The sequence below is a fragment of the Mixophyes fleayi genome, chromosome 12, assembly GCF_038048845.1.
Source record: "Mixophyes fleayi isolate aMixFle1 chromosome 12, aMixFle1.hap1, whole genome shotgun sequence".
Taxonomy (NCBI): Eukaryota; Metazoa; Chordata; class Amphibia; order Anura; family Limnodynastidae; genus Mixophyes; species Mixophyes fleayi.
Genome location: NC_134413.1, coordinates 34,901,792 through 34,924,486, shown reverse-complemented (window position 1 = coordinate 34,924,486; position 22,695 = coordinate 34,901,792). Strand labels below are relative to the sequence as shown.

The window sequence follows — 22,695 nt, the reverse complement described above, 5'->3', positions numbered from 1 at the left end:
TTGTAATGCAGAATTTGCTGTGTGGCCTGCAAAATTTCAGCACACAGGCCTAACGTTTATCAACCCTTCACCCCCAGAACAAAATAAAATAGATGCCTATTCAGATGATTTAACATTTAATCAATTAAAAGAACATACATAAAATGTAGTTAAAAAAAAAATCAATTTACTATTCACAATTAAAGTGAAAAAAAAAAGAAATAAGGCAGTCAAAGTTGGAATGATTTCATGTACATAAAATGTTGAGTTTCTGACTCGAAACAGACAGCCATAAAGGGGAGTCCAATCCAAGGGAATTTTTACAGATTTCAATGCACATTTGTCCTTCTGAAAAGCGACTCACAAGAGTTCACTGCCTTCCTCAGGGCTCGAATGACAAGCAGCGGATACAGCCAGTCAATATTGCACATTATTAAGTCAATAGAATCCAGAATACACGCAGACAGAAACCAAACATGGATTTCATAATCTTGCTTTTTACTTGATGCATTTTAATCCAGGTCCTGCCTTTGAGGTGAAATACGAGTAACGCAGGCAGAGAGAGAGATGCAACATATCACAGGACACATCCTTTACATATGAACAGTTATAAAATTCTTAAATGGCTTCTTTTGACAATCAACATATGAGATCAAAAGTAAAAATGGAGTAGCAATGAAAAGATAAAAGGTCAGGAGGCAGCAAAAAAGAAAAAAAGATTTTGTCTGGCGAAATCTAATGACCAAATTATGTGGCGTCATTAAAATGTACCTGTCGACTACCCACTGTGGAAGCAGCCATTTTTTCAGCCTGTCATTTCTCTGGGAGGCAGCAAAACCACTAAGACATAAAGCCCCAAGTGCCTCAAGCATAGCACTTCAGCCCAAAAAATGCCTGCCTCCGCTGTGCGATACATTCACTTCTAAAGACACATACAGCTAAAAAGCTGCAATCCCGTATTACTCCCAATGACATGGTCTAATCTGCATTTCATAGGCTCTCACGTGAGGAATCCAAAGGTCTATTCAAACAAAGACATTTGAGCAGATACAATTGTACATATGGAATGTGCCAGCACTGTTTCTTGCCTGGATAAGTAACCAATAACCTTCCTGTCTCCATCCATCAATGGGGAAGGGCCAAATAAAAGTAATGGGGTGTCAGTTCTGGATATGTTGGGCAGAGAGACAAGGTTTGAAAACAAAATCAATTATAACAACTATTACAAGAAAAACATGGGAGAGATCACAATTGTATTGGAATGCACAATAACTGCCATCCCAAAAAAATAATTGTAAATTTGAAAAATAAATTGTCCCAAAAATACTACATTGTTCCTCACGAGCAAACGGATACTGAATTTTGGTGAGGCAAACATACTCAACCACAAAACACTGCACAGTAAAATTCCATAACCAAGGTACTTATTTGGGACCATAGCTGTCAGGAACAATGGCGAAGCATCAACTTTAATTTCTGCACGTAAAACTGTTGTTCAGAGTAACTGTAATTATAGTAAAGTCTAGAGACCGATCGCACATCAGAACATTGGCACATACAGAAGTCATAAAATAATCAGTCTACATCAGATGTGCTAAAGACCATGTTACAGTTAAACATTATTTTAGTTTTATTTCTCATGATACCCACTGAAAGAACAGGCATTCCCTTTGAATTAGTTGACTGAAAGAGGAGTTCTTACATTTTAATCTGTTCTTTTTTTTTTGTATGAGTGAGTCCACTGCCAAAGAGGAATGAAGTTGCAGCTGTAACACTCTTGATTTATATTAATCCTTTATATATGTAAATCTAGAGCTGGTGATGTTCTGCAGCCAATTACGTAATCTCAGCCGGAGAGTCTCTATATATCTACACTCTAGTTTACAGCAGAACACAGCATGGAGATGGCTATAACAAGCTACAATGAGCATGCAGATAAGTCTACACATAGGAAGCCGCTGCATAAAGCTCACAGTTCTCCTATCTCACATATGAGTTCTTGGTACCATCAGGAAACTTCAAGCAGACAAAAAGGAATGTTCACTTTGTTGTTGTGGGTACAGAGCTCTCTCTGTATTACCAGGAAGAAAAAATTGTTAACCCATTTTCCAATTGTTATCACTCAAATTTTCCTGAAAATTCATGGTATCATAAAACAGCAAACCAATGATTAAAAAATTGCCAAAAAAACAACACATATGTACAGGTTGAAAGTCTGGCTGTCACTCAATTGTAAGACAATTAAAACCACCTCTGCAGGATATTCCAATTCCATTAAAGTCATTTCCGACATGACAAGAGCTAACTTTAAGAGACACTGGCATTCACATGAACGTGTCCCTGGATTTGTCCAGTGTTATTAGTTTCTGAACAGACGTTTACTTCTTTCCACATTTCAGTGTTGATGTCCTATGGATAAAACCAGGGGTATTAAACAACCCAAAACTAAGGCCACCACCTCTGTGCGGCTCAGTCCTTTAGCAGCGCCCGAGTCTGCCTTGTGGTTGTGTCCCATTCCACCGACTTCTGGAAGTACATGGACCGTGGCTACATAGAGGAATGTCCCAGCAGAGAAAAGCATTGCGATGCCAGTGGCATTGACCTCAGAGAGCGCCTCTTTACTGCTCTGTGGGAGAAAACAAGAAAAAAATTATATATATATATATATATATATATATATATATATATATATATATATATATATATATATATATATATATATATACATATATACACATACACATACACACACACAGCTATACATTATTTTTGGGTGCACATCTAATGTATATTTTATTTCTGTACTTCTCATCAAGTTTGATATATACCTTTTGTGGAGGATATCGGTTCTTCAGCACTTTAAATTCAACAGAGTGATCAAAGTACAGACCTGTTGTGCTTTAGATTAAGTTTGTTTTGCACTATGCTCTATATATGTCCTAAATAGGGAGAAGGGGGGGGGGGGAAGAAAAGTGCCCATATGCTCCCTCTGCCCTGGGGAGAGTGCACTATAAGCACATGCCAAAAGTAAGCTGCAAAGACAGATTTGTGCCACTTCCTGTGCGGCTTTCTACTTGTGAGGGCTGGGAGCTGTGACGTAGCAGAAAGCTGCCCAGGAGCAACATGAGTATATCCAAGGAGTGTTGGGACTTGTGGTTCTGTAGCATGGGAGAGACACTAATAACAGAAATGGATGTCTGTTCGCACAGGATAAAAACAGATACTGAGAAATATATCCAGTATCTGAACAGGAGTATGGGTACTGTGTAAAACATTATAGTTATATAAAAAATAAATCATTGCCAGGGCAAAAAAGTGGCACAATGAGCCTTTAATGCTCAGGGACCATCAGCAGTCTCTGTTCTTGCAGGCTGCTCTCCCTGTGGTAGTAACACAGGTCAGTGCCAGGTGACCGGATGACACGCAGTGGCATTCAGCAGAGCTCTGTAGCTAGTCCCATGCAATATGAGAGGGAGGGGAGGATTGTGCAGGGAAAGAGGGAGTGTTTATTATTAAGAACAGAATGACGATACAGCAGCAACACCATTCCATTTTGGTGAAAGAGAACCATAAAACCTGTGTAACCTGCTCTCTGCCATTTCCTGTGTGAGAGTTGGGCCCCAATCACTGCACGTTAGTAGATGTATGTGACTCTGTATATAACGGTGTTAGAGGATGTTCAGTTACCAGACAGAAAGCTGCACTCTGCTCTGTGAGGCACTTTAACACAAGAGCCAATGCAATAAGACTGTATAATTACCCGTCAAGCTCCCTCTTGTTTCTAACTCCTTTTTATTTTCCAGCACCAGCGTCTCATTTGCTGAATTTCACATATAGTAATGTAGAATATATATATTTTATACATACACATCCATCCACTAACCTTGCTTAATCCCAGGTATGTCAGCATTGATAGGGCAGGGGCAGCCAGAGCAAACACAAGTAAATGCTTCCGGATGCGGTTACGCTCCAGCCCTGCATGCATTAGGAAGGATACCAGGCCGAATGCTGCAGGAGCCTATACAGAGAGTCATAAAAATACATTAAATACATAACATGATTACTAGGTCACCGTCACACTTACAGTTAGAATAATTGTCCTATTTCCATTTATTTTTTCAATGATTTTGGAAATGAACAGTAAATAATAGTAAATCTCCAATTATCCCCTCCCTTCCTTGCAGTAGCCCATTCTCCTGCCATGGGGAACACAGCAATTTTAAATGTCAGTGCTTGTGGCACATCACTGCTTACCATGTGTACAGAGCGCTGACTGGAAGGCAGTAGGGGTATTACACAAACAGTGACGGTTCCAGACATTGAACCATAGTCATTTTCCCAGCTGGGAGGAGGGTTCAACATTAATTATTGGTGGACATTTATTTTAAGACAAGCAAAAAAAATAAATAAAGTAAATTAAGTGTTTACATCTCCTTATATATGACCATTTAGAAAATGCAAACGTGTATCGTAATACCAGGGCTAAATTCACGAGGACTATCTATATTGTTTGAAAGCCAAATATCATGAACTGGATCCCTTAGGTCGGACAATCACTAGAATACATACATACAATAAATTGTCTATCTTTGAAAGTCAGCCCTTGAGCAGAGGAAATGCCTCAGATGTTTGGACAAGGATTAGTGTTAAGATACCATTGGATAACAATTCCTTTTTCAAAAGGAGCTTATCAGTCCTCTTTCACCTCTTTACAAACAGAAGCAGGACAGATGGGGGCAATCAACATCTCCCTCAGCTGCTGGAACTCTATAGGGGAAGGATTCTCCCTAACAGCATGGATGCCCTCTCCCTGCACTAGAAAGGTTATGGACATAAGGGACATGTGGATGATACGCACCACCTTATTCATTATATAGCTAAACTGGATCTGAAGGTGCTATTAGCACTAATTACAGGTGCTGCTGTTTCTGAGACTGCTCTATTTACACTCTTTATGGTCATGTCCTGATTTTCACTATTGTTATCCTTGGTTTATCCACGCATATTTCAGGACTTTGATTATCTGTTGTATTTGTGTACTGGCCACACACTTTGTTTCCTACAAGAACATCTCTAAGTTAGTCTCCAGATTGAAGACCTTATTATAAATGTTTACTATTTAAATGTATTGTTATTTCTGCTTTTGCAGATATGCACAATATTATATACAAAGATATCCTCCTTTAGAGGTAGTTTTTATACTATTCCTGTTGGTGGCTTATTCAAGTTTTATGTATTATTATTTATATTGGTTATAATAAAATATACCATTTGCATTTTAGACGAAGCCCGTCTGCTTTTATTTTAATTCACTTATTTACCATGGTTGGTTTCCTTGGCGCACCTGGTTTATGCAATAAACTGCTATATTAGAAATCACAGATGGACCCTCAGCACTTTGTGCCCAGTAGTGGTTGCCACAGCTGCTATGCCACCGGTGGAGACCCACGTGGTGCCTAAGCCTGCTATAGTGGACAGTACTAAACCTTGCTAAGCTACATTCAAGTGGTTCAGGGTTTCTGGGTAGACACTGTATGTTTCCTATTAAAAGGAAGGAACATTCGGAAGCTCTTACCTTGTGCAGCATGATGGCCACAAATACAATAAGCTGAACGCTAGTCTGGGATGTAGAAGCAGCAGCTCCTAGAGCAACTCCATCAGCTATATACCAAAAGACAGGCACATATTAGCTGCACAATATAGAAAGCTGCAGATTTTTCGAATTTTAACTTTCTGGACTATGCTCCGATATAGAGCCTATTATGGTACCACTCACCTGCAGCATGCACTACAAGGCCCAGAGTTGTGGTGATCTTTGAACTTGCTGCTCGAGCTGCCTCTGGGTCTGAGAGAGTAAATCAGTCAAATGCCTAGGGCGAGACTGGTTATATGCATACCCATTACAGCAACACTTACCATCTGTAGAGTGCATGTGAGAGCTTCCAATCTGATCTACCAGTAGCATGAAGACAAAGCCAAGTACCAGTGAGACGCCAATGTAAGCATGTAGTCTAGAATGATCATGCTCATGTACAGCCGGTAATTCAGGCCCAGTCTCTGCATCCTTCACTTTCTGGATTTCCCCTACTTCATGGTGTTTTGCTGAAGAATAGAACATATTTACAATTCAGCATAGCTTATCAAAGGGGTGCAAAAGGGCATGTATGGGGAGACAAGATTGGACCATTCCAGTAAATAAAAGGGATTCAACACAGTTCAGTAAAACAAGTTCAATTCTCTTTATCTGCGGTAAACAATCTGTATTTCTATTTATTTATTGTATTTTGCCTTCTAGATGTGACTTAACAATTCACCTCAACCGGAATTGCAACAAGAAGGTGCTTGGAGCAATATAAAATGCAAAAGTGCACACTTGAAGGAACATTCTTAATGTAAAAGATGCAGGTGGTAATGGAAACGGTTTTGTAATAAACGGATAAATTAGACAAAGGCTAATTAGATAAAGGCCTGCTGAAAACAGATATGTGCTCAGGGTTTGGAGCTTGCTGTTATAGCTAAGTTGGGTTGAAAATGTCTCAACAGTGTAATCCATATAAGTCATTGTAGGGCTGTGCGTGCCAGTGGGCGATTTAGAACGAAGCACAGTAAGAATTGAATTTGATGCAAGGTAAGGAGTTGCTCAGGGCCAATGTAATCTCAATCCAACAACAGAGCTTAATGTTTGTGTTGGGTGGACTAAGATGTGTGCAACATAACTGTGCTTTGATAGGTAAAAAAAACAAAACAACTGGAGCTGGGCGCATGCGTGTGTGTGCGTGTTGTGTCAATCTGCTTTGACAACTTACTTTATACAGTATATCAAGATATACAAATATACAACCAAGGCTAGGTACATACTGGCCAAATGATTGCACGAAAAACCTCAAATTAGCTGACATCCGACTGTTTGGTTAAATATCGTGTGTGTAGTGACATGATGATGATTTAAAGTCGTTACAAAGTGACGGTCATCGTTTCATTTGGTTGGTCGTACTGTTTAATATTTTCCGACCAATTATGCTCACGATCTCCATAGACTTTACAGAGTCGGGCTCCTTTCAGCCGATGCTAGCTATGAAGGTCCCGGTGAATAAATGTAGAGTTTTGTAGAAGGAATAATTAATTTGTTCGTTCTAAGACAGAATGTTTCGTCTGAGAGTCACAGAAGCCAACAAAATTCGTTAGGACATGTGGATAGTTATAATAAGGCCATTTTAATCAGTGTGACAATGTGACAAGAATGAATGAATTAATATTATGCTGTGATTCTCTGAAGACTAGAGGACCAGATGAATGACCAGATGAAGAGCACAGATCTGAAGGTAAATTGGGTCAATGTGTACGCATGAATCACCAGACTGATCGGACCTTCAGTCGTAGGTACAATCATTTGAGATAACACGTCGGTTGAAAAATTCTTCAGTGTATAACTAGTCTTAGACATGTACTAAAAGCAAAGAATAGATAAGAGACTATCCTGCCATAGAAAGACTCTTTGCTCTTGTAGAGGAGGAGATATAGATATACACACTGGCTTGGTGAACATCGCTGAAAGTCTGATTTTTTTTTTTTTTTTAAAAACGTCCCTTGATAAATAATTCCATTTATCTGATTTTTTCAGAAATGAAAGAGGATGGTCTCAAGAAGCTCTTGTTAATGCAAAATGAATTGAAATAATGTTACAAAGACTTACACAGCCTCGTACTTACAGTGTATACTAAACGTTTCAAAGTTTGTTTAAAATTTTATTTTGGTATTAAATACCATTGCTTAAACTTTAAAAAAAAATAATAAAAAAAAAAATAGTATCAGTAGTGGACTATGAACATCATTAAAGCAACAAAAATTAGAGCACAGGAATATAGTCCATAGGGAGAAGATAATCTGCTGCACCGCCACACAGGTGAGTTTGGATTAACAAAATGTTGAGGCGCTGGGTATAGGAATAAAACATTTCTATTAGACAAAGTGTGTTTATTGCAAACAAGAGAAAATTATCTGGGTGAGGGGGGTGAGCCAGCTGAAGACGGCCCTATGCTTCCTTGAATGGTGCAGCAGGCAGTCAACCAGATCTGGGCAGCAATTTGCATAATCAGCCATAATTAGACAAAACTTATGGGATGTAATTAAATCACACCAACCTTCCAGTACTTCTTCATAGAGGGCATGGACACCTTCAGGTACAATGACAGCTAGTGCAGTTCCACATAGCAGTCCTGCACCCAGCACTGTCACCAGTTTTAAACGCTCCTACAGAAACCAGGACATAACAGGGAGTGAGTCTAAGGAAATTCATCACTTGCCTCATTAATGTACATGAAACATTCATAGAAAAATAAAATAAATAATTAGTAAAAATGTAGAGTATGGACTCAAGGACCTCGACAAACACAAATATTTCCAATTCAGCCTATTCAGTAACCTAATTGTTTTCCACATTCAGACAATGCTAACTGGTATATAGATGCCCTAATGAAACAACCTTTCTGGATCCCTTCCACATTTTTCATTAATGACCTTATATAATCTAGGCAGATGGGTTTCATTTGACAGCTATAGAGAAAGGCAAAAAACGGTTTGTAGGTACAACTAATTTAAATGCACATATAAACAACACTGCCTTGATCTTCTAAATGCAATGGTGGAAAAAAAAACCCACAAAGGAAGCTAGAGGGCATCAGCAAACCATTAAAGAAAAGTTAAGTTCTCGATAATGTCCCTTAAAATTAAACCTGTAAAAAAAAAAAATCTCTTTCAATGTTTGACCTATTAAATGGCTTCAGTGTAAAGTCAGCAAGTTCCATTTGTTCGGAGAATGCTGAATCTTAACATTAGGACAAGTGTGGTAGTTATTTCATGATTAAGTACCTCACACTCAGTCTTCTCCCTATAACTCTAAATGATGAAGAGATGTGCTAAAGGCTATTATCTCACACGACTGGTTTGGGGGATGACGGTATTTTATGGAATATGCAGGTATGCATCTTCGGAAGATAATAGAGAGGCAGCTCGTGCTTTGCTACCTGTAGTCCACAGAAAAACACTGTGCAAGCAAGATGTCAAACAAATGAGTCTGCTCTGTACCTCAGGCATTATGTTCTGGCTAAATTGAATTGTGCAGAGCAACATTAATTACATATTGCATTTTGAGATTGAATCAGATTTCTGAAAACAGTAGTATAAGTAGTTCCCTGCAAAATGGTTATACGGGATGATGCTCTGAAAAGAAATAATGTTTTTTGCATTTAAAAATAAACTTAGGTGGTGTATACATGCAACAAGCTATGAAATGGCATATGCGAAGCACTAGAAAAGGATTTATTTGCTTAATGTGCTATTCTTGATATAGTCATATTTACCATCGCATTTCTATTCTTACTTGTTCAATCCTTTTAAGGTGCACTTGTTGACTTTACACAGTGAAAATAGTCTGTATGTGAGCTGAACAAATACTCATAAAAAAGCAGCATATCAATTCATATGGAGCAGATGCCTCGTGGATGTTATTCAAAACATGACTTATGACACAAACACCTACAGAATTAATAAGCTTAATTTACATTAACATTAGTTCAGTATGTAAGAAAAGAAACTATTTAAATAATGGCATTTGCCTGGGTTTGTTTCATAGCAAAACTGATAGCTAGAATCTGATTGGTTGCTATTGGCAACATCCCCACTTGTCAAACCTGTTGAAAACGCATAGCTTGATAATTTACCCCTCAGAGTGTAAACCAGGGAAACTGTAGAACACGGACCTTGTTGGCTAAACATGAAAAGGTTGATATTATTAGATCTGCATATGCTAATTGTTTAACCCAGACCTATTGTTCTCTTATCTGATTAAACACTTCACCTGTAGACATTTAAGAATAACTTGTCTAAGTTATAAAACAAGGAACATAAATAAGCACGACATGCAATAGGATATGTTGACCAACAAATGACAAACTGTAAGGCAGCAAGGCGGACAGTTCAGAGTACTCAGAAAGGGGGATTATAAATGTCTTGATGCTTTAGTCACATGAGTCCAAAAGTTGCATTGTGTGATTTCACAGAAACCAATCATTACAATTCTAGATTTAGAATATGATTACATAAAAAGTAACCAAGTTGTATTAAATCACAAATAGTAAAGTAATAGTGAAGTAGTGCTTCTTCCTCCACAGTGTGTGAGTGTATTACAAAATAGTGTTAGATTTCATGGAAACAGTACACACAATTTTTTTGTGTAGTAATATTTTAATCAAGTAATAAAACGAAGATAAATTGTCATACGAAAACCATCCAATCAAAGCTGGGGTGCAGTATGTCTACAAACACAAAAAAAAACCTGATCTTCTGGACTCTTCTTTGGCAATATATGAAACAATACTAGGGCATTGCGGGTGCTATTTAGCTTCATTAACATGCACTCTGTATTAAACAAAGAATGTTTGTTCCATTGCCATATATGAACGAACATTTCCTGTTTCTAAAACAGAATGTAGATCAATTTCTTCTTGATTTCAATCGATATGCTTGTTTTAAACTATCGCTAAACCTACATGTAAAACAGGTGACTTTATGAATAAACAGCTACTAATACATTCACATATATATATATATATATATATATATATATATATATATATATATATATATATATATATATATATATATATATATATATATATATATATATATATATATATATATACACATATACACACACTCAAACCTATGTTTAAATGTCAAAGGGGTCTTATTTATTTATGTTGCGGAAAAAAATATTTGAGTTGTAAATTCACATTCCTGTTCTTCTAAAGAACGCCGGAGGGGTTAAAAGTGGTTTGTACAGGTAAAATCAACACACAAAGAAAGCCGTTTTCCATACCTCTGAAAAGTTGACTGCTAATGGAATTATCCCAGAAACATAACAGCCCACCAACATAGCCAGTGACAACAGGCTGATAGAGGTGAAATCATCCATGGCTGGGAATGTCCTTTGATTATCCACTTTGTAATAAAAAAACAAAAAAAAAAAAAAAACTAAATATTATATCATAACGCAAGAGACTGTGAAAACATACAAAAACAAACAGGCACTGCACATACTCCTAGGGGTGTACGTGTTTCTTCCAGGAAGGCTAGAGGCACTACATTTCAGGGGCAGCGGGTTCCTTCATCACGTGCCAACTATTACAGGTAAATGGTGGATATTTTTTTTGTACAACACACACACTGCTTGAATCATTGTTTTATTTAGCAAAAACATTTCAATACAACATTTCAGTTTATTGTTTTTTTTTTTTAAGAAAGTAGGGTTTCAGTAAGATACAATGACAATTATGCAATCTGGACAATATAGTAACACAAAAAAAAAAGCGCATGATCCATAGCTGTAAACATAACGGGATATATGCAGGATTCCTATATGAAACTCGAAAGCTGCAGTAAAGTAATGGTTTTTTTCTTGGTACAACACAGTCTTTATAAGTTTCTGTGAGCATATATTCCTGGCGACAAGAAGCCACTATTGATTTCAATATCTGCCAATCAGTCAGCCCCCAACTATGTAAATAAAAACTAAACGGAAGTAAAATACTGGTCATTGCCCTGTAAGTACAATGCATTTACTGCACGCACAATTGCTTTTGTAAGATGCCTTGCAGGACATGCTCATGTCTGCACCTTCCCCATCAACCTCATATTTCCTTGTTCCTATGTATGATGTTTTTGTAGGATTTGTTATACCAACTGTCCTGCTCTGCAATGTTTTGTGGCACTTTACAAATAAACTAGGATGATGAATGCCATTCTTTTCTTTATAATGGAAACCCAGATGCATTTCACCCTATAATGAAAAAACTGAGTTAACCAAGTGACTTTTAGGGGGGTATTCAATTGACGGCAGGATCGCCGAAAACCCCGCGCTCGAAAAATATTACCGGTAATATCTCGCTGGATTTCAGCACGCAGCTCCCTGAGCTGCGAGCTGAAATCCAGCGAGTAAATTACCGTATTAACGGTATTTACACACAGGATTACTGTATTAACGGTAATATTTTTCGAGCGCAGGGTTTTCGGTGATCCCGCCGTCAATTGAATACCCCCCTTAGATTCTATTTTTGGAACAAATAGGCCTCAGAAAATAAATAGGACCAAAAGACACTTAACAATGCTTTTGCTACTTTTTTCATGCCAGGAGTGTAACTCCAAAAAGATATCCTTAAATTAATACTCCAAGTAAGATTTTATTAAAAAAAACAATTACATGTGTAATTTAACTTTCTGTGGTATTCTGGTGGAAAAATAAGCATGCAGTTAATGTATTTTTTGAAAGTGAGAATTCAGCAGGCATCTATAAAGTGAATTTGAAAGGACAGCAGCTGCGCTCTTACACCATACTCTTGACAAGCTCAGGTCTCGTCAGTTTTCATATTTGTGGAAACTGTTCATGCATTGTAAAAAACACATTGGCGTTGTTTTGAATCTTGTAAGTTTAAATGTTGAAGAACAAAATGTTCTTATCTTATCAGCAATTAGAAAATATGAATTAAAAAATGACTACACTATCACCGCACACAAACCATCTCATCACAAAATCTCCTGAGCTTACACCATGGTACAACTTGCAAATATTATCTGGTAGAACCACCTTATAAATCTGTTTGTGACTATAATCAATTTATCAATTTATAAATAAGCGATGCCTATTAAAATAATAATGTATCGTAAATTAGTTCCAAACATTGTTGTTTATATTTACCAATTTGACAGCACAAAGACTTACTTGTATTATAATCTTTTGTGTTTATGTTACAAATTGATATGTAAGAATTGTATAATTCATATCTTGCATATGTTTATTTGTGGAGTTGGAACCTTCTAACCATAAACAGTTGACAAAAAAATGATTGCCCCTTACCTTTAATAATAAAATGCAAATTGTATTGAAAAATTATATAAGGAGGGGGTGTTAATTTTTTTCTGTAATAACAGTTCCATAATGTCCAGTGTTCTCCCCACACTTTGTTTGTTGGGCACTCCACCGAGAGTCGCGCTGCACTGACATTTCATATGAAAACATCAGCGAGACTCTCGGTTGCATCACAGCTTCAGGGGAGTAAACCTTCAGGGCAGAGATGAACCCTCCTCCTTTACAAAAGCAAGGGTGCAGTTGCCGGCGGGAACAGCCATTGTTGAAGTGAAGAGAAAGGTAAATTCTCTGAGTTTCAGTAGCCACGTGTTTGTTACTTGGGGGGACTTCAACTACTTAATCAAAATAATATCAGTACCCACTTTGCCACCTGATTTCATGCCCAACACCTTGTTAGGACAGGCAAAAAAACAAGTGTATTATATGTAACTGATCACCCTCTGTTGATTCCCACTATCAAATGTGTGGCCCAACAGATTTTATCCCATGCAAAACTACAGCTACTTATTCAAAATTATAACATATTGTGTGTGCGCCCACTTTTCCACTTGATTTAATAACCCATGTTGGGTCAAGCTAAATACAATTTCAATTTGTGTAAGGGACACCATTTAGTGTTAATCTAATGTTAAATCAGTGATTCAACTTGCTTTAATTCTTTAAAAATAAGGTTTTCCAAATAAGAACCTGGAGCATGAATAAGAAGTAACTTCAGCCTCAAAGTTTTTCCACAGGAAATGCTGCCCTGGTGCTGTCACAGCAGAAGTGTTAAAGTAATAGAATAACAGGGCTGAGTATAGAGCCAATGATAATGAGAGTTACACAACAATAACATTAATAACTCACGTGTGCAGGGACCCACACAATAACAAGGTAATGTTATTATACTGCAATGTGTACTCTATAGTATTGTGATAAGAAGCAGGATGAGCTAGAGATAACAGTGATAAGAACAGCTTAAGTGTAATTAGTAGACTCACACTAGATCACAGTTCCCGTCCTCAGAGTATACGGAATATCTCAGTGTTATAGGCTGTGTCCCGCGATGTCCTGATCAGTGCAGGCGGCTGGACAGCTGTCACAAGGCCTCAGCGGGTAACACACACACAGCCGGCCATCTTGCTTTTTCCGGGACTCTCGCTGCCATGGTGTCACCATTCACAGTTCTTCCGGGTTACGTAACGTACGGTGTGACAAGGGGCGGGCTCAGTGGGGAGGGCAGTATGGACATGTGACGTTACGCAAGGGGCGGTTCCATTTGCAGCGAGATGATTCACAGACAGCGTTACGTTTATTCAAACTTCCTGGAAGCGTTGCTGCGTATGACCTCATTTCCGGATGTACGGGAATGCGTATGACCTTACTTCCGCCGGAACCCTGTGTGGACGCTTCCTGGCTGATTTACGGTTGATCTGTGGTGTGTGCAGGATCTGAAAATGGTGAGTGTGAGTGGTACAGTATAATGAGGGTGCGGTAGTTTTGTGGGGAGCGGAGTATTGCGGGGATAACATGCAGCCAGGCCACCATGCGCGTCGTTATCAGTGGTTTCTATGAGACTATGGCGGTTGGTCGCCCGTCATGAGCGGGATCTTCAGACCGATGTGCGTAGCGATATGGCCCGTGTACTATATACACCATCTGCAGAGACGCATCTGGGATCTAATGAGCTGCTTGTATGATTGTACTACGTGTTTCCTATTTTCTCGCCTTATTTTTAAAGCATTCTTTAAAGCACTACAAGGCCGATATTAGGCTTATCACTGTGAGCTGAGCTGCCAACTGCTGCAGGCCTTGTCTGGGTTATGGCTGTAAGCTTACGCCTGGCTTCCATCACATAATGTATTATGCTATGCAGGCACACTTTATTGTGGCCTATACTGAAATGTGATATGGCATATCTTATTGTTTATATGGCCTTAACATTTTTTTGCGTTGTACAGTCTGGACATACAGCATATTACAAAGATGTAGAGAACAAATAGGCAAAACACCTGATATGCAGATATGCAATAAGTATATGTGCAACAATAGCAAGATGTTGAGCATAAAGCAAGCTAGACGAGGTGTATAACTAACAAGCATCTGTGGGTGCAGAAACGGCTGGATTGGAGAGGGCCCTGCTTCTTTGTCTGTTTACAACAGGAGCTCAGATCAATTACCAACTCATCCCTTTAGTAAGGAACACATATGACTTAAACAGGTTTTGTGACTGATTTAAACCAGGGTAGATGAAATGTAGAAGTCAGATAAATACACCACCTGGTCCTTAAAACAGCCACATAATTGGTGTAAATCACAGGTGTTCCTTCTTAAAGTGATGAGTTGGTATTGGGTCTGTAGTAATCTGCACTAGATCATTATTAGCTGCTGCCGCTGTGGCTACCTTGCGGCCCCTGTAGAGCCCATGTATCATGTTAAAAATATCACAAGTGAATTAAGTGTTTCAGTAGAGGTTGGAACTACTGCCATTCATTGTGAAACATCAGTGATGCTTGATGTCAGTGAAAAACAGAGTAATGGTACCTTATTATATTTAATAAGGGCCATTAATTGGTAATATATTTATCTTAAGGGAATATTTTCAAATGTGTACATCCCTTTAAGTATGATTGTATGTATTGACTTGTATATGGCTATATTTTGTATTTAGCTGGGTGAACAATTTATTTACTTTCAATTATATCTGTTTTGTTTTCTCATATTTTGTGGGTTGAACTCACCATTCTCAACTTAGTTTAATTTCTCTACTCTTTAATGGTGGGCATGATACTAGTTGTTAACACCATTTTTAAAATGTTTAACCTGGTTATGCGATGATGATTGTAACTGGTAATCCTTATCATTCTGTCTTCCAGTCTCACACAATCTTGCTTGTCCAGCCTACAAAGAGACCTGAAGGAAGAACATATGCAGATTATGAATCTGTCAATGAATGTATGGAAGGTATGTAATAAACTCGATTTCACATGTCTGCCTAGATAAATATCATAATCAACTGGTTTTGACACATGGTTAGTCGCATGTCAAAATCACTACACTAGTCTCTTTAACAGTTTCTTAGGGGCCCACCTACATGCTGAGTTGTCTTTCAACAAAATATTTTTTTGTTTTGAAGTGGGCTCCATATCCAAACAAACGCTTGTTTAATATTGTTTTTTTTTTAAAAAAAAAAATGGGTACAAGTTGTCAGAACAAATAGATATACCTGGTTTAATTTGGATGAATACAGATGCACTAGGCACTCGTGATGGCAGATATATGTACCAATTCCACTCTTTGAAAAAAGTAGTTTCAGAGTATTTTATCTTGTTCCGTAAATTGAAAATTATACAAAATGACTGAGCAGTTTTGTGACTATGTAAAGAAACAAGGCTGCGTGGTTTGTATTCCCTGCCCATAATTCCATAGTCACCATCACAGCTGTAGTTTGTTTTAGAAGAACTATTAATAAGTGAATATGTAAAATATCATGAGATGAAGAACATTAGTATAGTAACAAACTGTACATGAAATGTTTTATATAGATTGTATTTGTATAGTGGTGTTGCCTGTATCTGCTTCAGTGTGCACCGTTTGTCTTTTGTTTAAAGCACGGTATGTCTTGTAACATGTGTTATAAATATTGGATTTCAAGTTGTATCTTGTTACCGGGATAGAGGAACTCATTGTGTGTGAAATGAAACTAAATACCCGTAGTGATTCCAAACTCAGAATGGTCTATAATATCCTTTCCCTTTCTGTGCAGGAGTGTGTAAGATGTATGAAGAACACTTAAAGAGAATGAATCCCAACAGTCCCTCCATCACGTATGATATCAGTCAGCTGTTTGACTTCATCGATGACCTAGCAGATCTTAGCTGTCTGGTGTAAGTGTTGCAAGTTTGTGTTCATTATTTTTAACCTGCCAGGTCATCGTTAAATGTGTGTTTGCTATTTACTGTTGAATAAAATAATGTAAGTTGTAGACAAGTGATGGGCAACACTGTAGTCACTTTAACTTTGTGCAACTTTGCATCTTGGCAAAACTATGTTGCATTGGAGGGGAAGGTAACTTTAAAATGTGGGGACAGATTTATAGTTGGGTTAGGGCATGTCCTAGATCAACTTTAAATTTCAGTGTAAAAATAAGCTATCAAGTATTTGTGTGCTAGATGAATAAACAGCCAGTGCAAAATAATAAACTAATTTGCACCCCTTGCATTCTAACATGGTTTGTCCAGGAGAAAATTTACTGCTTATTTTGCTTTACTTTCCTTAATGAATCAGGCCTATAGTCTTTACCCTGAGACATTCTAATTGATAGGAAAGAGGGCCATTGGGAGGGGAGGGGGGGATTGCTCTAGTCAGATGGGCTGCTGCCGCCCGTTTAGATGGTGGTATTGTATCCAGAAATATGACTAAATCTGTTCTTGTATAGCAACAACGCTATCTGCCAACCAGTGAAAATGTAGCTGTGCCAAGGAAAGTGATAAAATGTTGCAGCAATTCTTTATATTGTCATAATACATCTCTATCAGCCTCCTTGGCCTATTGTAAACCTAGCTGGAAGTGTGATGAGTTCCTGTTTCATGCTTTAATAATTTGCGGTCCTCACAAATAAATGTCGCAGATAAGTTGCTTTAAACAAAAAATGCCAGGCGCTGGGAAGGATCTGTGATGCTCCTATAATCTCATCATCCAATAAGGAAAGGCAGATAAATTAAAGCCGAGTTGATATTTGTTGGTTTTTTTTTTATTAAGCTTTGCTCAAGAGTCTTAAATTGTTGTAATGTAGGAAAAATGTGCTTTCAATCACCCTGATTTTCAGCTTCATTTAACCCCATTGTAGCCTTATACTGATTGACATTTTGCATTATATGAATGGACATGTACTACAGCTATCACATTGTGTGCTGCTGTTGTGCAAACCATCCACCTTTCCCTATGTATTTTTAAAATTTTCCAAGGACCTTCACAATGGTCAGGCAGTTGACTCAAAGCACATAAATATATATATATATATATTTTATATATATATATTTTTATGATTGATTTTCCGTTCTAATGAAAATCCTTCTATCTATCTTCAACAGGTACCGTGCAGACACTCAGACTTATCAGCCCTACAACAAAGATTGGATAAAAGAGAAGATTTATGTACTGCTCCGTCGGCAGGCTCAGCAAGCAGGCAAATAAAACGCTGCGGGAGATGCGCATATGTACAGCGGGCAGTAGAGGGAGTTTTATTTTGTAATATAGTGGTTTTGTGTTTTGTTTATTGCCATAAGGGACAGTGTTTTAGATCAATATGGAAAAGGTCATATGTTGAAAGCCTTCTTTCTTTTTCTATTAAATTTTGGTTTGAACTGACAAGCAAAAGTAAAATACTGACTTTTTGGTTGTACACTTGTGCCCCTATGAATCTTTAACAAGTCCAACTGTGCCAGTGAGGTATTGATGGATTATGCAACAATTCTCAGAGCCTACCTTTTTTGTTTTTTGTTTGTTTTTCTTATTTTGTTTTGTGGGGGGGCTGGGTTAATTATGCCCCAAATTTAAAATTTTAGTGAAATGAAATAAAAGATGACTTGGTAGTTAAAGTTTGTTCTGTGGTTTGTTTTCGCTTTCCTTTTTTTTTTTTTTTTTTAATCATATCACTAAAGTTGATATTTAACTTCAATAGTATTTCATTCAAAATTTAAGGGGTACAGAAAAGTAAAGAAGGGAGGGGGGTTGGGAAGGCCAAAACAAAGAGAAGGGAAGGGGTGGTACATAGTGGGGAGGAACACATTGCACAATGACAGAGTAACAATACATGGTAATAATGTACCTAACAACATTATATGTCCAATATATGTCAAAAATATAGAGGTCACACTCACAGTGCATCATTTACATATGCCAGTCTACGTGGATTCTGAAGGAGGCTCATTCAGTGAAAACGGGGGAAGGGGGAGTAACGGGTCCACTTGGACTCCATTTGCCCCCTCACCATCTGGTGTATACACATGCCAAGCAAACCACTTCATCAGAGGTGAGGAAGGAGAGGAGGAATACGGCATACCCATCGTTTCCATCTCGAAACTAAATTGTACTTTAGCAACTACTTTGCTCAACAAGGGCAAGTTTGGGGGCTTCCAGTTTTGTGCCAAGGATGCTCTAAAGTTGATATTTAAAGGACTTGATACCTTATAATACTTTCCAGGTGAAGTAGTTTACAGTATGTAGTGACATCAGTTTATAAGGGAAATGAAGGAAAAAGTACACCAGTTATAGCACGTGTGAATCCAGGTTATAAAACATTGCTCTATTGGGCACATGTTCTTTTATAGACTTCTATTGCTACTTATATATTTGTTCTGGTGTGTAAAAATGCACTATGAATTATTTTTTTCGTGTATAAAATCAAAACCGATAGGAGGAGAATAAACTGTGTGACCGTTATAGAAAACTAATTCCCATGCTCCTAGTCCTGGTTGGGTCTGCTTCCCCTGACTCGTATGAATGAAATAAATACAATATCTTCACAGTCAGTGAATTTTCCAACATTAAGAAAAACCTTTGCCATAGCTTAATGCCGTTACTTCATAGTCACTTTTCTGTTTTTTAGCAAAAAATGTCTTCTCTAATCAGGTAACAATGGAAAACCACAGATCTGTAATACACTTCTTAAAACTGACTTGTCTATTAATTTACTAAATTCCTACGCTTGTGTATATATTTGAAAATGAGTGAAAGATGTCACTCCCTTACTGTTAAAAAAAAACCCACTATATCAAAATTCTTTTTTAAAATAAACTCACCCAATCTCTTGCTTTAATCTTTATTGCACTCCTAAATTCTTTGGGATCATCCTCTTCCTGCCTTCCTTTCCTTCTTTTTTTCATAAGCCAATGGTTGAAAAGAAGTCCCTTCCATACGACGTACAAGTTACTCTTAACAGGCAGCAATTTGCAGATGACAGTCCATGGGCCTGTCTGCAAGAAACCAATCGGCGACTTTGGTTTGATTGACTAGCATGTGAGAGCCTATCTGACTGGGCAATGTATCTGAGGTTCGTTGATACCCCACATGTAGTCATGATTGCAAATTGGCAAGCTCTGGTCAATTGGAGCAAAGCCACTCTTGATTGATTACTTGTAGAAAGGTCCCTGACAAATCTGCAAACAAATAACGAATGTTTGCATAAATCCTGGCGCTGATATTTAAAAAAGTCTCAGAGACGAAATGCGTCAGAAAGTCCAGTAAAGCACAAGAAGTATTCCACCACATGGACGCTAGCTTGGCTTACAGGACTTGGACTTCGCAAGGAGGAGCCCACACGTGCAAAAAATATTTATTTTGTTTTCGATCCGCTGACAATCGGAAGCTGATATCCAAAGGTCACTAAATTGTGTGTGTGTGTATATATATATATATATATATATATATATAATTATATTTATTGTGGATCGTACAGAGGTCTGACAGTGTTGGTTACTTGACTTCCAGCTAATAACTCCGCAGTTTGGGTCTCATCAGCACCGTAGTATTACTCAGCTTGCATACTTTTAAATTAACTGCTTATTCAGAAAGTGTGTTAATTATGGTTTGGAAACTGTTTCCCTGAGAATGTTGTTTAAACTGCATATTTCTCTCTTTACCAGGTGAAGATCGCTCTCACATATTTAAGTCTGTTAAATCAAGTGGGTTTTTCATTTTAATTATAGATTTTATTTGCTTTATTTTGTATAAGTATAGTGGTTGGCACTTCTGCCTCACGAGTTCGATTCCCGACCATGGCCTTATCTGTATGGAGTTTGTATGTTCTCCCCGTGTTTGCGTGGGCTTCCCCGGGTGCTCCCATTTCGTCCCACATGCCAAAAACATACTAGTAGGTTAATTGGTTGCTATTAAATTGACTTTTATCTCTCTCTGTGTGTGTGCGCATGTTAGGGAATTTAGATTGTAAGCTCCAATGGGGCAGAGACTGAAGTGAGTGAGTTCTCTGTACAGCGCTGCGGAATTGGTGGCACTATATAAATAGATAGATAATGATATTGCCAGTACTTTCATGTTGTGGTTCCTTCTGGCATATTCATTGACTAAATACTCAGTGCAGGGTTCATGGTTTATCATATTGACCTGCCTTCTGCGTTGCGGCTACGGTAGGAGCAATTTGTTCGTCTAACAGGATATTTTTTGAGCTTTAATAATTGGATTACTATAGATTTCGACACCAAGTCATAAGGAAACTGAGGGATTGGGTGTATCTTTATTCAAATAAGGGAATTTTAATAAGGGACGTGTGGGTTTGGTTTTTCTTTTTCAGTAATTTGCAATGTGGCTCAACAGGCCTGTATGCTCTGGTAACAATTTTAATATTTTGCACTACTGGTCCCAGCAAACACTCGCAGTCTTAAAGTACTTGTAGTTTGGCAAGCACCAGCATACCCAAGTGCCAGCATGCCTCAGCAGTTTGACTGCCAGGGCTAGTAGTGCCACATATTTAAACATTTTTTTAAATTTTTACATTATCGCCCACTGCCCAGGTGTGTTTGGATAAGCCCCAGTCTTATCATGTTTTTCCTTGGGGATTGGAGGCATATTAATTCTGTGTCCCCTATTCCCTGGGGCTGAACAGGCTAGGTCCGATTCTCACCATGAGAGAGACTCCACACTGTAATAGCCTGGTGCTGTGTGGGTGGCATCTGTAACTAGTCCAGACAATGAGCACGGCTGCTTAATACATGCAGGGGTTCTTATTTATTTTTTTGATATTTGTTTAACACACATTAAAAAAAAATATAAAATCTTAAGATACGTGCAACTCCAAGTAAGTTCAATTTGTACTTGACCCTAAATGAAGTCCTTAGTTATGAGCAATATGAGATTAATACTCAAAAGCACTCTTCTTATGGGTCAGTTTAAACCAGTTATTTGGTGGGAAAACACATATGCAGTTGGAGTGAGTTGCCCCCTCCTTTGAAAGAAGATCAAATGAACTGACCTATGACCAGCAGTCTACTGGGACATTGCCTTTGTGGGGAATAAATTTAAAGCAAGACAGTAGGTGGAGAGGAATCTCCAAATCTTTCTCTTATTAAAGTGCTTGTGTAAATTAGTCAATACTGTTGACTTGGTCTCCAGTTCAGAAACTAGTCAATGTTAATGTCCGAGAGAAAGGCGGAGACTGTACACCTGTACTGCTTTTGTCAGGTGATTAGATATTGCAACTGTAAGGATATGTCAACCAAAGCATTTATTCAAATAGTAAACCCCTTGGATCCCATGATTCTAGCCCTTTTAGAAGATACTCCCGCCACCCTCACCTCCCTCTGATATAGCCTATCATGTATTTAGAATACTGATTGTTTTAGGACTCCCCACTCACACTATATTTTGCAATCAAGGTTTATTTTTGTAACAAAATATACGCACACAACAATAGGGCTAATACCTACTGTTTTTTTTAGTCAGGACAGAAAAAGAAGACACTTCTGGAAGGTACATATGGCAAAAGGAGAGATAAGGGGCCTTATTTTCATGTCCTTATGCAAAGTCAGGCAGATGGTGTTTTTTTTTGTTTTTTTTTAATATATAAAGGTTTCAGTTTTGTGTGCTGTGATACCGCTGTCAGGCGGTGGGAAATTACTTGGCTCCTGAACTGTCCGGTGGCATGTACATTCATGAGTACATTCCAGGGAGCGGTGCCCACCTTTACACTACACTCTTTAGTAGTTATTGTATAAATGGAGCCTTGTGTTATTTAAGGAAGGGCATTTGAGGAAATGTAGCATTGTTAGACTGGACTTACAGAGGTGGTCCACAGACTG

At 38.0% G+C, this 22,695-nt stretch overlaps 2 protein-coding genes across 2 annotated transcripts; one reads left to right on the top strand and one right to left on the bottom strand.

Moving 5' to 3' along the window:
• Positions 1–99: 99 nt before the first annotated feature.
• SLC39A9 (solute carrier family 39 member 9) lies at positions 100–14,079 on the bottom strand. The gene is made up of 8 exons (XM_075193054.1): positions 13,882–14,079; positions 10,856–10,977; positions 8,121–8,229; positions 5,896–6,081; positions 5,756–5,824; positions 5,555–5,640; positions 3,863–3,997; positions 100–2,605 (listed from the first exon to the last, which is right to left on the bottom strand). Exons 2-8 carry the CDS (start codon positions 10,949–10,951, stop codon positions 2,375–2,377), a joined length of 912 nt encoding a protein of 303 aa, XP_075049155.1. The 5' UTR covers positions 10,952–10,977; positions 13,882–14,079; the 3' UTR covers positions 100–2,374.
• Positions 14,080–14,233: 154 nt separating this feature from the next.
• Positions 14,234–18,480, top strand: ERH (ERH mRNA splicing and mitosis factor). Its single transcript, XM_075191863.1, has 4 exons — positions 14,234–14,340; positions 15,757–15,844; positions 16,647–16,767; positions 17,974–18,480. Exons 1-4 carry the CDS (start codon positions 14,338–14,340, stop codon positions 18,074–18,076), a joined length of 315 nt encoding a protein of 104 aa, XP_075047964.1. The 5' UTR covers positions 14,234–14,337; the 3' UTR covers positions 18,077–18,480.
• The last annotated feature ends 4,215 nt before the right edge of the window (positions 18,481–22,695 follow it).